Consider the following 16838-nt stretch of genomic DNA (forward strand, 5'->3'; position numbering starts at 1 on the left):
GATCTTTGGGCACAGGTACTCTCAGAATGTGAAAACAGCAGTGTCCAAGAGCTTCCCAGCAAAGGGTGGGCAAAGGCAAGGGTGATGACCTAAATGGGACACCAGTATTCCATTTCCAGCTCTACCACTGGTTTTTAGCCTGGATACCACATAGATTTTGTCAAGATGGCCAAAAATAGTAGAAATGTGGTACTTTTGTGAGACAGCGCAGAAAGAGCTGTTTTTTCCTCTAATTCCTGCAGAGGAATAACACCACTTCCACCCACAGTGGGAGATACACACTGCAAGGACCCCAAATATACCACAATGAGCAGAGTGGGAAATGGATGAGTACCTAACCTAAAAGACAGGAACACTTGTTATGAAAACCCTATTTGCTTAGTAATTCCAAAGCTGCTTCATTCCATCAAAAGCAAACACACAATTTCAAGGATTTATTGCAAGAGCTACTACAAAACAATAAAAAGCCCCTCTGCAAGTACTCAGTCCTTCTCAGCTGTCCAGCTCTGCTGCTCCAAGTTACATCTGCCTCTACAGACCAGCTAAGTTTTCTTGACCTCTCCATCCCCTTCCAGTTCCATCAGCTGGCTTCCTGTGATGTTGCCCTTCTTGCTTTTCCTGAATTTGCAGTAACAGCAGAAGACAGCAAGGGCCAGGAGAAGAATCAGAACCAGTGGTAAGTATAAGATGAAGTTCAGCAGTGATGGGGATGAGCAGATCCTGGACAAAACAGTTGACTCTGAAGGAAAAGAGAAAGAAAAAGTGAGCCCCCAAGCTAGTTTGAGTTTCTCTCTCCTACTATTTCTCTAAGTTCTATTTTCTTAACACTTTTCCCTCAATCTTCAACAGCTACCAATTTTTAAGAATTCATACAGGCTACCTGAGGAGAAGGGGGAGAAAAACCAGGTAATTTGCCTCAATTTCTTGTCTGGGGAGGTCAGATAAGGTCTTGGCTTGTTCATCTGAAATATCCCAACAAACTGCACAGTTCTTCAGCTAACCCATTCCAGACTGGGCTCAGTAAGGAAAAGCAACACACCTTTCACCCCTCGGGGCTCCTGCCTGACACCAGTGATGGCAGGGTGAGGTAGAAGTCTGTCAGAGGCTGCACCATTGAGCAAGAAAGGACAAGAGGAAAGCAAAGGAAACCAGATCAAGAGGTCCCTGTCCCCACCAGACACCTGCCCCTCCTCATTACTGCTGATCTGCTATGGTATCTCATCCACACTGAGCCACAGGCAGCTGTGAGCACCATCCTCATCCCTGGAAGCTCCTGCAGAACAGCTCCCCAGCTGAGATGGAGGCTGCTAGGTACTTCAAAGGTAGATGCATCACTGGAGGAACAGACATGCACACACATGGCCACCCCTCCAAAAAGAAAAAAAATATTAGAAAGAGAGGGAGAAGGAAAAACAACCCAGCTAATCTTTTGCCTTTTGTGAAAACCATGAAAACCACTTGGCAAAAACACTTATTCAAAATTGGAGGAGAATTTACTAGCAGTTACTGAGCAATCTTAGCAATAGTTACTCCATCAGTAATGGGCAACAAGAGACAGAGGGAGCTGATGAAGGAGAAATCTGAGTGCTAGAGGGAGCCGTGATGGACAACAGCAGTAACACAACAGCAGGGGGGATGAAGTGCTGTCAGTCCCTCACTGTGCAATTAAATCCAGATTAGCTCTGCTGTAGGTGGAAAGTCATGAGAGGAGGCTCTGTGCCTGGCTGTGGGAGTAGCAGGCACTGGGGAGGGCTCTGCAGGGTCACCCTTTCCATGCTGGTCAGCACCAGGGATTGCTGCAGAAGCTATAACCCATGTAGGCACCCAGGCTGGCCTCAGGCATGGCAGCTCCAGAGCTGAAGGCATGAGTATGACTGCAAGATCCTCTCACCTGGGTGCATCATGATTGATTTCACAGTTCATATTTCTTCCTCCACATGGGTCATATGAGCCTCCTATTTTCCCAAAACAGCAACAATTCCTGCCTATTACCTTCCTAAAGACACTGCGTGCACCTGACTGAAACCTTTGCTTTTATTTATTTAAGCTTGTGCATGCAGAATGCAGTCCTATCTTTGCACCCAGCATGCACACCCAACTCACCCCAAAGAGAACAGAGGCTGTTTTTAGAGACCTCGCTGGAGACAGACTTGCCACAGAATTCCCACCAAGAATTTTTCCCCCAAAACATTTAGGGCTCTGGCCCCAGCACGGCTATGGGGAGACGAGCCATGCAGGGTGAGCAGCCCCTGGCACCCAGCAGAGTTACCTGGCGGGATGGGGGTGAGCTGGGTGTACCCCGAGCACGCTGAGGCTTGCAGAGCCCAGTCCTTCCCCTCGCTCTGCTGCTGCCATTGCTGCAGCTGGCAGTAATACGCCCCGGCATCTCCCCTCTCCACACTGCTCAGCGTCAGGCTGAAGTCGCCAGCGGAGGGGCGGCGGAGGTACAGCCTCCCTGCCAGGCGCTCCTGGGGGTACTCCATGGTGCCATCGTAGCGGAGGGTCAGCAGGGCACTGGCACGGCCACTGCTCTTCACCTGGAACCAGGTGGCCGAGAGCAGCGTGCCGGGCACCTGGGCCCCCTGCAGCCGGCAGGGCAGCGCCACCTCCTCGCCTTCCCTCGCAGAGAGGCTGTGGTTGGTTCTCTCCATCTGCAGCCCGTGCTCTGGGGTAGGGTGCAAGCAGAAAGAGATGTTGTGGTGTTGTACTGCCGGAGAAATACTTCTGCCTGCACCCACAGGCTGATAGAAACCTTCTGGAGCAAAGTGTGAGGGATTGGAATGGCCTTTGTGGGAACCTCTGCAGGGCACCCACAAGCCCCTTGCTCCTGTGGCTCATTCTCCCTGGGGCATTGTGTCCCCACCTTCCTCATCATCTCTGCTCCCTGTGCTGTAATACTCCCTACCCCCTCCAAATAAGTGATAAAGGCATCCTTTGGACCAAAAGCTATTTAGGAAGCTGGAATTTTCTGATCCACTTATTTAGGGCTGGAGTGAGGCTGAGAAAGGGAAGAACTGAGCCAGGGAGACCCACCATGCACGCCAGTGGTGCAGTGATTAAGGTGAGAGCAGCTGAACCTTCAGTCTTGTTTCTTAGCAGCAATGTGCTGCAGGGTAAGGGAATCCAAGTGTTTTCCTTCAGGATGCTCAGGAGTACCAGCAAAGGGCAGCTTCTCTATTCACAGCACTGTACAACCAACCAAGTGCACCAGGTGTTGGAGGGAAAAGAAAAAGGCCACAATTCACTTTTGTTATGAAGCATTTGACAACATCTACCAGTAGCAAAAATAGCAGCTTGGTTGGTTTGGGAGGATATGGTAAATCTTCCTAATTTCCCTTTGAGAGGCACTGACAACTCCTGCATCCCTAAGCCTCAGATCCAATGCAGGAGCTGCTGCTTTTCCTAAGCCCTGCCAGCTTAGGAGAGGCCTGGCAGGGGCCTGTCATACGTTGATCCAACCTTCTCCAGCAGTACCTGTACAAGGGATAACACCTGCTCACCTGGGGGTTTGAACTTCAGCGTGGTCCTTCCCGATGCTCCCTCTCCGAGCTTGTACCAGCCATCCACCAGCCAGAGCCATTCCTCCACCACACAGTAGTACCTGCCCTCGTCCCTGAAGTCTGCAGAGAGAATCTGCAGCTGGAATACGTTGCTGGACACCCTCTGGCTCAGGAACCGGGACTTTTGTGCAGGAGAGCTGAATTTAGACCCATATTCCAGTATGCTGCTGTAGTTGGCCCTGATGATTTGCAAGGGGGTTGCATCTGCCAGAGGAGGGAGGTGGTACCAGGTAACAGCAAACTGCGAATTATTCTGGGCAAACACAATCCTGCACTCAATGGCTGTGTTGCTGCTGGCAATTTCCACAGAGCTGTCTTCCGTAGCAACCTGAAGCTTGCTTTCTAAAATGGAGAAACAAAACAATCATGCCAGATGCAGCTGCCAATACAGGGATACTGGCAAGAGGAGGAATAAAGCTGTCCTGAGAGAAACACACTGAAAGAGGAGGGAGGAAGAGGGTGCACAGAGGACAAAGACTCATTAGGGGATGCTGGAGCAGAGGGGTGGAGAAAGGAGGGAAAGAGCAAATCCACACACCCTTGTTTGAACAATGGCAGGGAATCACAGCTGGGTGTCACTGGGAAGGAGAATAGCAGAGGAAGTGCCTTGGAGACCACGGAGCAGGAATGGGGGACTGAGGCAACCATTGTGTTGGAGCTTGGAGGCAAAGCCTCTGTCTGAAGCAAATGTGTCTGTCTACCACTGCTTCCATCAGCAGGCTCACACATATGTGACAAAACCCGCCCACGCCTTTGGAGACTGTGAACAAGTGTCTTTTATAGCAGAGAAGACTACAGAGCCCATGTGGATTTCACTAACAGTTGCCATCTCAGGTGTTTGCTGTGGTTATTAATCCAAAACCACGTGACAGAGTCCTGCACACCTCTGTGTTCTCACCCAGTGATGGTTCAGAGCTGTGCAGTTGAGGAGAGGGGAGCTGTGGTGCTGCCTGCAGCTCTGCCCCCCGGCAGCAGGCACTGCTGGTCCTGCTGTGTCTGTGCTGCTCCTGGTTTGAGGGACCCTCTTCCCACCGCACATCACCTGTTGTTGGAACCTCTCCTCCAGCAGTGAAAAGGCTGCAAATCCATATCTTTAAAGGTCTTCCAACTACCTGCATTTCTCCTCCACCCTCCCCTCCACTCTGAGACCCCACCTCTGTCAGATGAAGTCAGCAGTCAGGGGAGGGAGTACACACAGGTATCCACCCTTGGGTAGGCAGAAATAACTCAGCAGGAGACCCCATCACGGTTTTAAGGGACTGTAGCCTGAGTTTCCATTCTTAGCACTTTCCTTGCATATGAGCTGAGCAGCAGGACACCCTCTGCCACAGAGGCTGGGGACAACTGAGCTCCCTTAAGCTCAGCCCCTCGGTGCTGGTTTGGGGACAAGCAACAGAGGACACACTGAGATGGTCCCTCAGAATGTCCCAGACCCCCAGGCTTGGCCACAGGCTCAGGAGGGCACTCTCCTCCACAGCACCTTCCCAAGGGATGTGATGGCAGCAGGTTGTGGAGAGGGCTTTGGGACAGGAGGGAGCTGCGGCTTCTCCCACAGGGGCTGAGGGGGAAGAGGGACACTGCAGGGAAAAGCTTGCACATTTCTCCTTCCTTCAAGCATTTCTTCTCAAAACTCAAGCAATCCACTTCAGAGGCCTTCACTGCCTCTCTTGAGACTGCTCAAAGCAAAATATCCCAGCCAATGGCTCTCTACATCCCTGTAAGGCCTCTGCCTCTGTGTCAAATCTGCCAACAAAATCTCCGTGCTTATGCTGTTCTCTTTGTACCCCATTGCTCTTCCTCCTCTCTGCAGACAACCACATTTTCACCAAAAGGTTGACAGTTCCCTCCTCAGAAAGACTTTCACAAGACCCAGTATCCACTTATTGCCTCACTTCAGTGGTTTGGATTTCCACAGCAACACTCACCAGGATGTCTGGGAGGTGGATGCTTCCAAGGGATCAAAGTGCTGACCTGCATTTCACAGTGCACATTTGCTGCTCCGAAGAAACAGGTATGGGCAAAAAGCAGAAGAGAAGGGACAGCAGTCACCCTAATTAGGATGCTGTGAAAATTCATCAGATCCACCACAAAAATCACGCAGACTTGAGCACACCTGGGAACTAGATGGAAGTTGATGTCTTAAACTGCAGTACGTAAAAGCATATCCATCCCAGAGCTGGCTCTGTGGAAGCACAAACCTTTGGAGGGGCACACTGGAGATACTCAAAAGCCATCTGGAGATGGCTCTGGGCAGCCTGCTCTAGGTGGCCCTGCTTGCACAGGGAGTTGGACCAGGTGACTTCCAGAGGTCCCTGCCAATCTCCACCATCCTGTGTTTCTGTGACAGGTGAACTGATCACACTGGAAAAAATAAGACACTTAATTCTTAACTTCATCCGCTCGGTACCGAGGATACCACTCAGCCAGTCAGTGAACTGCCAGGGGACGAGGGGCAGGTAGGGTCTTGCTTGAGCATGGCCTGGCCTGACACGTGCTGGTGCAGAAAATGCTCCAGAGAAGGAAAAGTTACTGGAGTGCAGAGAGGAGGCACAGGAACCACTGCTTTGAGCACTTCATTTTGATGAGTAGAATTGCAGTTACACTCTCAGAGATCATCTCAAGAGGAAGCAGAGCACTTGCTGCAAAGCCCCTTTGTTTTAGCTCCAGATCTCCTCTCTCTGCTGCTAAAGATCAATTACCAAAAGGGCAGAGCATCTGCCTGCCTCTGCCTTTCTCACATAAAGCTGTTTTCCCTTTCATTTTCAATTTAATTAACCAAGCCAAGCATCTCGCTGCCTATCTCCCTGTGACCCCTGCCTGCTGATGCTTTGTTTTCTGCCTGGCCCAATAGCAGTGGAGCAGGCAGAAGAGCATGGCCCATGTGGGCTGCTGGCCTCAGGGACACGAGGTGAAAAAGCCCCTGCAGCTCACTCCAGTGTGAGGGAAGCCACAGCAGGCAGCTGCATTGATAGGTTCATGGAACAATAATGATGAGACCCCACCCAAGAAATTGGAAATGGAAAAGGTCTGTCCTCCTTCCCCACCTGTTATAATCTTTCATGGGTGTCCCCCCCATCTGAAGATGATCCATAGACCACAGCAGCATGTGAAGTCCTAAAGCACCGACTGACATCAAGTAGTAAACAAAGTGCTGAAGCAAAAAGTCAAGAACTCCAGTATCTCTGCAGGCTCCAGCTATGAGGTTCTACATGAGAAGAAGCAGGCTGGTGATTTTCATGATTTGCAGCTTCATTTTCTGCAGCTTCGCCTCACCCTATTGCTTCCCGAGTCAGCTCCCTCCCCAGACTTCTCTACCTTCCCAAACATCCTTCACTGGCTCATGCTGCCTTTCTGAGAGAGATGGCACCAGAGCCAGCAGCAACCTCCCCCTGTGCATCACCCTCTCCCAGCTCCCACCCTCTTTACAGTCTCAGTATCCAACAACAGCTGCAATACATTTGGAGCCAAATGTTGTAGTCTCTTGCTGCTACCATCTCCTCTGTGTAGATGCTCTGCAGTTACACCTGCTCATCCTAATGCCACTTACACTAGAGATGTGTGCTCAGAGATGCTGATTATTGTCACCCCTTGCCTCAGTGCTACCCTGCCCCAGCTGGCTGGAGCTCAGGTGTCACACAGAGCATCCAGCAGTCAGCTCCACAGGGAGGAAAGAGTAGCAGTGGAACAGGAGAGAGCACCAGAGCAAAGGGCCCAGACAGGGAAGGAAATGTGTTCGCTTACGGCACAGCAAACCCATCAGTTAAAAAACATGAAAAATGCATAATTTCAGTTCACTGGGTTGTGATTCCAAAAATCCAAGGATTTTAGAGGAAGGAGCACTTGATGCATGAAAAAAAAGAGTGAGAACTCTCCTTGGCTGGCAGAACAGATACGAGGGCAAAAAAAATAAACCAACCCATATTCTCACACCTGCCTCCACAGGCTCAGACGCTTTGGCCAGGACAAACCCTGCAGTCCCTGCAGCAGCCTCAGCTGTGAGCAGGGCACGCTGACACCCTGGTGCTGCCAGGGGCAGGAAGCAGGGTGGCCGGGGGCTGAGGTCTGTTTGCAACATCCCTCTTCCATAAGAGGACGAGGCTCCCATCGGGATGCTGGCAGGAGGGATGACAGCGCAGACCCTGCCTGCAGGGGTGGCCATAAAAGGGAACCCTGGGCAGGGCAGCCCAGCCGTGCCTGGCAGGGGATACCTCCCTGGCACCCCGACGCTCAGGGCTGGCTCCCAGCCCGGCAGAGAGCCCTGGTGCTTTCTCAGAATACCTTGAATATTCTGGTCAGGAAACACAGCCATATCCCAGCATCAGCTTCAGGGGCTGGTCTCTCTCTGCTGCCTCCCAGAGCCCACATCATGGGGTGCACCTCGCACCCCTAACATTCAGCTGGGGCTTCTTGGGGGGCACTCCTTCTTTCCAGAAACCAGGCTTAAAATCCTAGTGGCAAGGCTGATCCCTGTACGCTTGGCATGGTCTGCAAACAAGTAGATATCACCACTTGCCAACACCAAATTTGCCTGTGAGGTTTTGTCAGGTGCTGAGGAAGCAACAGAACAGGCAGCACCATCTCCTTCAGCCCTGGGAGATGACCCCGCTGGGGATACCCCAGACATCAGTGGCCCTGGTTGCCCTGGGTCATGTTTGATGGATTTAAAGTTGCAGGAGAGACCTCTGCTGAAGGCTCTGCTCACCTGGCAGCACCACCTTTATCCCCACGACATTGGACCTGGTGCTGGCTGCTGGCTGCCCCAGGGGCAGGGTGTTCCTCCTCCAGACCTCCACCTCACACTGGTATGTCCCCTCATCGGCAGGCAAGGCACTGTGGATGTGCAGCCTGAAGGAGGTGTCAGCCTTCGCCAGCTGGGCTTTCCCCTGGAAGTGTGGCTGCGCAGTCCCCCAGACCACAGTGCCACTGGGGACGACCCGGACCAGCTCGTGGAAGGGACCGGCGGGGCTGGGCTGGAAAAGCCACCGCACAGACGCTGGCACCTTCTCCAGGGTGTAGCTGGCGTTCACTTGGCAGAAGAGTTCAAGACTCTGCCCGTATCTGACGGTGGCAATTCGGCTCCTCAGCGTGGCATGCAGACCGAGACCTGCTCGGGAGGAGAGAGCCCTTGGTGTCGGGACAGAAGTCCTGCCCTGTTGCCACCTCACTGCCACCCTTCTCACACAGCCCTGTCCCTGCTGCCCCAGGCACTGCAGGGCCGTGGCACCAGCAGTGCTGCGGCTCCTCTGCCACTGCCACGCTCCACTTAGTTGCACTGTGCTCTGCCAGCCCCATGCAGCCCCTGGCCCTCTCCTATCTCCCACTTCCCCACCCCCAGTTTCCCAGAAAACCCTCAGTACCCTCTCATCAAAGCTCCCCTGTGCCACACCAGAGGACCCAGAGATCCTCTGCTGATGCTGCTGTCCTGTTTGCTGCTTCCCTCTGCCCTCCACAAAAGCTGAACAATTCCTGTGGCCTGACTGGTGCTCTCAGGCACCCAGCCCAGCAACAAGAAAGGAAAACCACCCTAAATGACAGCCAAAAGCTGCCTCTCCATAAAGGCAGCCAAGAAGAAAGGATGCAGGCACTGCACACCGTGGAGATTAGCAGCTCTGCACTCAGACAAGAGGGCAGGAGAAGCAGTCAAAAGGCCAGCACACCAGGATTGTATCTCTGACAAACACCACCAGACAACTCAGCAAGTAGCTTTGTTGAACTTAATTACTGCGAGTAATTATGCTTCTAGAACAGATATTTTGTATTTCAGCTTAAGGCGACAGAAAGACCTGCCGAGCAAGATAGTGCCCGTCAGGTCTCAGCATTTCAGCTGTTGTCTCCCACTGGTCTCTCCCAAAACACCCCATGGAGGACTCCAGCGTCCTGCTAGAAATGGGGAAGCCATGCAGGGCCAAGTGATCAGCCCTAGGTCACCCTGCAGCAACAGCAGAGCTCAGTGCACAGCAGGCCCATGTCCTACTGAGATGCATCCACCCACTCCTCCATCGCTGCCTCCAGCCCAGAAATAGGGGTGGCTGAACTTACCCATGGAGCTGACCGTCACTGCTGCCTCCCCCTTCTCTGTCCAGTTCCAGCCTCGGGGCCGCTGCGTTGCTTCACACCTGTACTGCCCACCATCATCCTCGTCCAGCGTGCTGGGGATCACCAGGGTGAAAGTGCCAGAGCTCTCCTTCTCCAGCCGAAGGCTCCCCCGTGTCTGGCCATCCTGGTAGGCACTGCCCAGGCTCAGGGTGCCGTCCTGCTCCATGGCGGCCACCAGCACCCTGTGCCCCGGGTGCTGCGGTGGCAGGTGCCACCACTGCACGGACACGGGGCCGGTGGCTCCCTGCACCTCACAGTGGAGGATCAGCGAGTCTCCCACTGTGATCCGTGGGGTGCTGGTGGACACAGACAGGCGCATGTGGCTCTCTGCAAACAACAGTTGCAACGTTGGCGGGGATGTTGTGCTCCTTAGGAAAAGCCAGATGTACTGCAGCATTAAATGGAACTGCTGGATAAATCTTGACATTGGGAAAGGAAAGGAGTTGGGGAATTGTCTGAAATGTTCAACCGGCCTTTTCCTATAAGTTTGGAGAAGGCTTTGTGGTTGTGGTTTTTTTGTTTTGGTTTGGGTTTTTTCTGTTCAATGTCTTTCTTGGGACATTGATATATAAAGAATTAGTTAAGAAACAGAGTCCCAGCAGGCAGCTCCTGCTACATCAGAACAACCATTACCTAGCTATGACAAGGAAACCAAGAGCCTCCTACAGACTTTTCTTAGAGTGGTTTCTCACAAATCATCCATCCAAGACAGGGAGAGTACCCTGATGGAAGTGGCAATGATCCTCCTCCCGAGACGTACCTGCTCTGCTGGGTTTTCCTGTGATTTTCAGACGTAGCAACAGATGTTGCCCACAGTTTTCAGCACCAAAGACACAGGAGGACCCAGACTCCTCAGAATTCTACCTAAGTTTTGCCCCAAAACTTACTGTGAAGAGACTGAGCTAAAGGTTTACACTTTGTTGACAGCTACTGTGTCTGTCAGGCTAATATTTGCTAAAGAAAATGCTTTTCCCATTATCTATCAAAAACTTTGGCATATTTGCACTCTTGCTGCCCCTGTCAAGATCAGGCCAGACCTAAAGCACTCCCCAGTCAAGGATCCTGCAGACAGTACCCAGAAGAGCAGCTGTTAGGATTTACTCACCTACTGGCTTCACGTTGACTTGTATGCCTGATGACACATTGGTCTGGATGCTGTGCGAGTCTCCAAGAGTCTTCATTTCCGACACAGAGCACTGGTATGTACCCTTGTCCTTCAGCCCCACCTCATAGATGGTGAGGACATAAACTGTATTGCTCTGCTTGAATGCTCGGAGCTGCCCCAGCTTGGCTCTCTCCTTGTATTCTTCCTCCCAAATAAATACCCCATGGTGGTCAACCATGGCCACTTCCACACTGTTGAGGAGCCAAATCACTTTAAAGTGCCTGCTGCTGCTCTTTGAGGCTCCCACCACACAATTTAGCTGCAGGGTGTCCCCTTCAGAAAGGGAGCATTCAGCAGCAGCGATGTCCACGGAGAGGTCTCTGCCTGTGGGCAATCAAAAACAAGGAAGGTGATGGGTGGCCCTGCTTCCTTCCTCCCTGGCAGCACCAGCAGCCTTTCAGAGGGCAACAGGAGGGAGTTCTCCGCTGAAACGTTTTCTTTCATGAGAAAAGTGATCAGGATGGAAAACCTTGCCCCTGAGGAGAGGGTTGCCAGCTCCTGGCACTAAGCAGCAGTCACAGGTGGAGGAAGTGCCAGAGCCCTGGGGAGCTGGGTTCCCCTCTTAAGAACAGCTAAGCCTGACAGAGCAGAGCATTCACTGGGACAGCCACCCCCAGCTCAGCTCAGGCATCTGAACTGAGGGCTGCCCTAACTCAGAGGCATCAGCTTTTGCAGCTGCTGCTCCGTCCCACCTCCTGGAGCTGTTTTACCTCATGGGACACCTACCCTGTAAGCCAAAAAGGGGCACAAAGGGGTTTTATCGCAGTGGTGGTTTTAACTCTGCTGCTTGTGGTGGAAAAAGGTGCATGAAGGGCTGGCTTGTCTGAGTCTGCTGTGGCTGGTCCTGCATGCTGCAGCTTCCAGTGGCTCCTGTGGGTTGTGGGCAAGAGATGCTCTCCAAGCTAGAGAGGATTTGGGTTAAGTTCCTACAGAAAGCAGAAATGTCAAGACTTATCACAGCATGGGGAGGTAGGAAGGAAGCAAGAAGAGGTGGATCCTGCCCCCCATACCAGTTAGCAGTAGGTGCTGAGCAAAGAGGACAGCGATGGGGAACCTAAAGTCATGTTCCCCTTGGCACACCCTCTTGGGCAGTCAGCTGTGTCTGAGGTAAGGACCCCATCTCTGCATCCCATGACACCATTCACCTCCCTTGCTGGGCAGTCAAAGCCCCCAGTTCCTGGCATCAGCCTGGCTGGACAGTGGCTGCAAGCAGGAGACACTCTGGGTACCCCAAGACCCTGTGCCATGACCCCACAAAGCACTGGCGTGGCCAAAAACCTGGAGGTAGGACTGAGCCCCGATTCCCTGGCTCATACCACTCTGTCTCCCTGGGTCACTGTGGTCCCCCCTGAGTCTCGAAACAAGGGAAAGGTTACATGCTTTGGAAGTAAAACAGAGCAGCTCCCAGACCACAACTGGAAGGGCTAAAATAGTTTATTGAAAGCAGAGTACCCTGTGAATTTAAACACTGGTTCATAAACAGTTTGCAAACAGGAATCCCAGCTGCTGCAGATATGTTTGGCATTCCTAAATATTTGCTGGAGAGTTTATAGAAACCAATGGAGCAGTTAGCCATGGTCAGAGTGGTCGCTGGCTCTCGGTGTGATGGGGTGCTCAGCCCTGCAGCCTGGGCTCCACCACTGGGTGCTGGAGGAAGAAACCAGCCCTGCAGATTTGAGGGCTTGCACGCCCACTGCTGTCCCTCCATGGCAGTACCAGCAGCCCCAATACTGCCACCATAATGCCCTCTCACCACCATCACTCCCTTCTACCTTTAACAGTCACCACAGGGCAAATTCCAAATTCTGACAAGGCTTCTCTATTTCTAAACCATCCCGAGGCACTGATGCCTGTAGCCACACACTTCATGACAAGCCCTCTTCAACAAGTGGATGCAAGGAAGTGCATTGACTGCCATTGCTCCCCAAGCAGCAGCAGGCTTGGAAAGTCTTTGCTGCAAACAGTGCACAATGAGGGGAATAAAGCTCTGCCAGTCAGACAGGTTCCAGGAAACAGATTCTGACAAGAGAACACACTTCACTCCCCCTCCTCCTGATACCTTGCTCCCCGGAGCCACGTACGGAGTGCTTAGTTCTCACCCATCTGTTTCTTTGGTTTCCTGCTCTGACTCACCAGCCTCCCACGAGACATCAGTTCCCCTCACTGCCCCAGCTCTGCTCTGTAGCCTCCTCCACCCGCCCTGAGGTGTGGGGACAGGGTACACCACCTCCACAGGCAGGCTCTCAGTGGGAGACTTGCTCCCATTTCACTGCACACTATGTTAGAGGACACCAGCTAGCCACAGCCTTGTCTTGGCTGCTTCAAGGTAAAGCGTACCTCGAAGTACGGGGAGAAGAGCAGAGGGAAGTATGGGGGAAGAGCAGAGGGAGGGACCACAGCCAGCAAAGGCTTGTGGCAGGAGGGATGGCAGGCAGGGTGCTCAGAGGAATGGCCTGATAAACAGCAGCACCAGTTGCTCTGGAAACGAGCGGGCTGGTGGCAGCAGGGACAGACAAGCCACCCCCAACAAGAGCCATGCAGCAGCGCATGCAGTCCACCCCCATGTCTCTCCGTGCCCATGGCTGAGGCACAGTGACGAGCAGCTGACTGGGGTGCACTTTATTAAGGCCACAAGAGACTGGAGGCAGTGTAACAACACTGTTTGCCAAACACTGGAGTTTAGCACTGCCAAGGAGCCAGGCTGCTGCAGGTACACGCTGCACCCTCTGCTAACACCTCGCACAGTCTGTGAGGTTGGGCTTGCTGCTGGCATTGGAGATTCGGCTGCATGAACAGCCAAAGCACAAAGCACCAAGAGCTCGTAAGTCAGGGACTGCCATGGCCCTGAGCCCAGCCCAGCCCACCCCCTCAGTGCCCAGTGTGTCCCTGGGCTGCAGCAGAGGCAGGTGAAGGGGCACTGAAATCTGCTGCTGTAGAGCCTTGAACGCACAAGGGAGTTGGAGCCAACACGTGAGTTTGCAAGGCCTTACCCTGGCTCACAACTGCCAGTGAAGTCCTCTCTGTTTGCTTGCGGGAGATGTCCTTCCACGTCTCATCAGGATCCTCAATCCACTCAGCTGCCTCGCAGTACAGCTGCCCCTGGTCGGATGGCTCCACTCCCCTGATAAAGAGCTTGTACGTGGTGTTCCCAACCTTGTTCAGCCCCACATCCCCCTCCAGAAACCTCTGCTCATAAGAGGGCCCTGGCTTCAGGATGAAGTCCTTGGAGAGGGTGAGGACCTCCTTGGCGCGGTGCTCTCCTGCTCCCTGAAGAAGGAACCAGCCAACTGAGAGATGGGTGTGCTGGTCAGTGGACGTGGACACCTCACAGGTGAGCTCCACTGCATCCCCTTCAGTGAGGGTGAGGGCCTGAGGAGCCATGGAAGCCAAGAGGGTGTCTGCAATCACTGAGCATGGGGGAGAAACAGAAAACCATGGAATATCCTGAGTTGAAAGGGACCCACAAGAATCACTGAGTCCAGCTCCTGTCCCTGCATAGGACAACTCCCAGGAAACTGCGACCAGGGCCTAAGGGATCTGACAGCATAGGAGAAATACCTTCTGTAGCTGACTGACAAAGCTTCCAGCCGCTTATGTTGAGGTGTGAAGTGACTAAAACCTCAGCAAACACGAAAACAGAGAATCTCTTTTCAGTGCCATCTTCAGTCAAACTACAGCCAGTATTAATTAAGCAATGCCAAGGAGATTAAAATCCATCCCCTCGCTATCCCAAATGTAGACTGGTGCAACACCGAGATACAGGAGAAAACAGGGCTGAACACTAAGTGGAAGTACCATACCACCTTGTAGACTTGGTGGGCTCACAGTAGGGCCTTTCCCTCTGTCTCTCCACCCCATTGCCTTCCCTCCCCAGTGGTCTGCAAGAGCTGCTACCTCCTTCCATCTGTGAGTGTCCCACTTGGGACAATTCCCAAACCCTGACTTGAGAAGACGACAACAGTTAATGTGCAGAGCCTGGAAACTCCTGCCTTCCTAAGTGCTCAGCTCTGACATGCTGTGTCTGTGTCAGGAGCTGAAGTCAGGCCATGAGAGAGCAGAGGCCTCCTTTCCCTTCCCTTGCCCTGGCTGGGAGGGAATAACCAGAGAATATGCAAGGGGGTATCTGGACGTACCTACCTCAGCCCCATTAATTGCCCCTTTCCCCAGCTGTCCCTCTGACAGATGACCACTTCCATAGAAACCTGCCCCACAGGGAGCATGGCTCTCATTCAGGACCCACCTGAGAGGTTGGTCTTGGCACTGTAACTCCCCAAGAACTTCTCGTCGGTGTTGGGCGTGTGGCACTCGTACTCGCCGGCGTCGCGCTCCTGCAGCTCGGTGATGTGCAGCAGGACGGCGTCCCCCTGCAGCCGCTCCACGAAGATGCCGCGGCTGCGCACGCGCTGGGTGTAGATGGCGTAGGGGAAGGAGGGGTCCACGGTGCTGACGATCTGCACCTCCCGCTCGGGGGCCGAGGGCAGATAGATGGACCACTGGAAGTTCTGCTCCGCCGGGCCCTGGTAGCCGCTCACCTTGCACCACAGGGTGACGTGGGACCCCCTCACGCGGTAGAGAGGCCCCTTCTGGACAGTCACCGCCCGCTGGCTAGTGGTCAGACCTGTCAGCACACATGGTGTTTGCAGGGGAACAATCACAAGTCCTGTAACAACAGAGCCCTGAGCTTTCTTGTCTCCTGCCACACTGGGGGTCACACGACAGAGACCAGAGCATTATGGCCAGAGGGCTGCCGAGCCCGTTCGTGCCTGAAGAGCCTCTCTCAACCAGCAGCAACCAGGCTGAGATCACTGGAGGAAGCTTGTGGTGTGTTAAAATTAAGAGGGCCAAGCTCTCAGGTCCTGCACAAACTAGGGGGGAAAGGGAGCAGGGGTGCAGAGCTGATCACTGCCAGAGTAGGACATGCAACGCAGAAGCCGAGGGACATGGGACAGGGGAGGTCAGCAGCAGGCTGCCTGCTTCAGGGATGTTCCATAGGCAGAAATGGAGGAGGACACAGGAGAGGGGGTCAGCAAGAGCTCCTCTGAAGGCAGGGGGCACCAGGAAGCATCAAGAGCCCCCCTCCATTTCTGCTTGCAGAGGGTCTGGGGATTGCCACCCACAGACCCTCCCCTTCTGCATAGCTCCCAATGGTGACACTCGCTCTGTCTGGTGCTCGGCATGCACACTAAGCAGATTGCCCACAGGACACAGGCCTGAGTCAAAAAACCAACCGTAATGGCCAGGGAAGAGAGCTGGTGACAGCACTGCCTAGGAAACCTTCAGAAATTCCTTGCAGTGGAAGAGGGAGCGAGGTAACACGCTCCACACCCCAATCAGCCACTCAACGAGGATGTGCGCATCCCCTCACCAAAACCCTCCTAAGCTTTGTGCTCTCGTTTTGGAGTGGAAACACAGTGCAAAAGGAGCACAGGCTGATGCACTTCTTCCCATGGCCACTGAGCCACAGCAGTGCTGGCTGAGCCCCCTGTGCTCTGCTTTCCCCACAACGCTTCCAAAAAAACTCCAGCCACTGGGCAGGGCACTCACCCAGGAGGAAGAGGAAGAGGAAGGCAGCTGCCAGGCACCGTGCCAGGCCCATGGCAATCCGCTGAGCGTGGATCCTCTCCCAGAGGGGCGGTGGTAGGTTCTGCCGGGCGATGGCGACAGCTGCCCCACTACTTAGAAAGTTGCTGGGAGGAAACTGTCTATCGGTGGTGGTTTCCTCTGCTTAGAATGGCAGGGAGAAGTTACAGAGCAGGGTGCAAAGTAACACCCTCTGGGAGGTGACAGCCATCACCCTGTCCCCAGGCCAGCTGGGCAAGTGTGACGATGCCCAAAGCCCCTTCTGCCACTGTGTCTGTGCCAGAAGCCCACCTGTGGGTGCCTACTGGCTGTGGCTTTGCTGTCCAACAGCAGCTCATGGGTTAAACCTCTGTATCACTCCTTCCACGTTATTGCATGGAGTAGCTTGCTCCCTGCTAACAGCAAGGAGACGGCAAGGGGCTGGATTCCAGGGAGGG

At 53.6% G+C, this 16838-nt stretch overlaps 1 protein-coding gene across 1 annotated transcript; it reads right to left on the reverse strand.

The window, feature by feature from the left end:
• Positions 1–452: 452 nt before the first annotated feature.
• Positions 453–16417, reverse strand: CD101 (CD101 molecule). The gene is made up of 9 exons (XM_069032346.1): positions 16366–16417; positions 15062–15439; positions 13812–14228; positions 10762–11145; positions 9600–9983; positions 8263–8664; positions 3501–3902; positions 2270–2665; positions 453–739 (listed from the first exon to the last, which is right to left on the reverse strand). The coding sequence occupies exons 1-9, from the start codon at positions 16415–16417 to the stop codon at positions 543–545; spliced, it is 3012 nt and encodes a 1003-aa protein (XP_068888447.1). The 3' UTR covers positions 453–542.
• Positions 16418–16838: the final 421 nt, after the last annotated feature.

Source organism: Aphelocoma coerulescens, chromosome 1 (assembly GCF_041296385.1).
Source record: "Aphelocoma coerulescens isolate FSJ_1873_10779 chromosome 1, UR_Acoe_1.0, whole genome shotgun sequence".
Lineage (NCBI taxonomy): Eukaryota > Metazoa > Chordata > Aves > Passeriformes > Corvidae > Aphelocoma > Aphelocoma coerulescens.

What these genes read in the sequence shown, in the direction of transcription:
- CD101 (XM_069032346.1), bottom strand. Translation starts at nt 16,417, where the DNA reads ATGGGCCTGGCACGGTGCCTGGCAGCTGCCTTCCTCTTCCTCTTCCTC. An exon ending in GATAAAGGTGGTGCTGCCAG is followed by an intron (nt 3,903 to 8,262) that starts GTGAGCAGAGCC and finishes TCTCCATTTTAG; the next exon opens with AAAGCAAGCTTCAGGTTGCT. An exon ending in GCTGAAGTTCAAACCCCCAG is followed by an intron (nt 2,666 to 3,500) that starts GTGAGCAGGTGT and finishes ACCCTACCCCAG; the next exon opens with AGCACGGGCTGCAGATGGAG.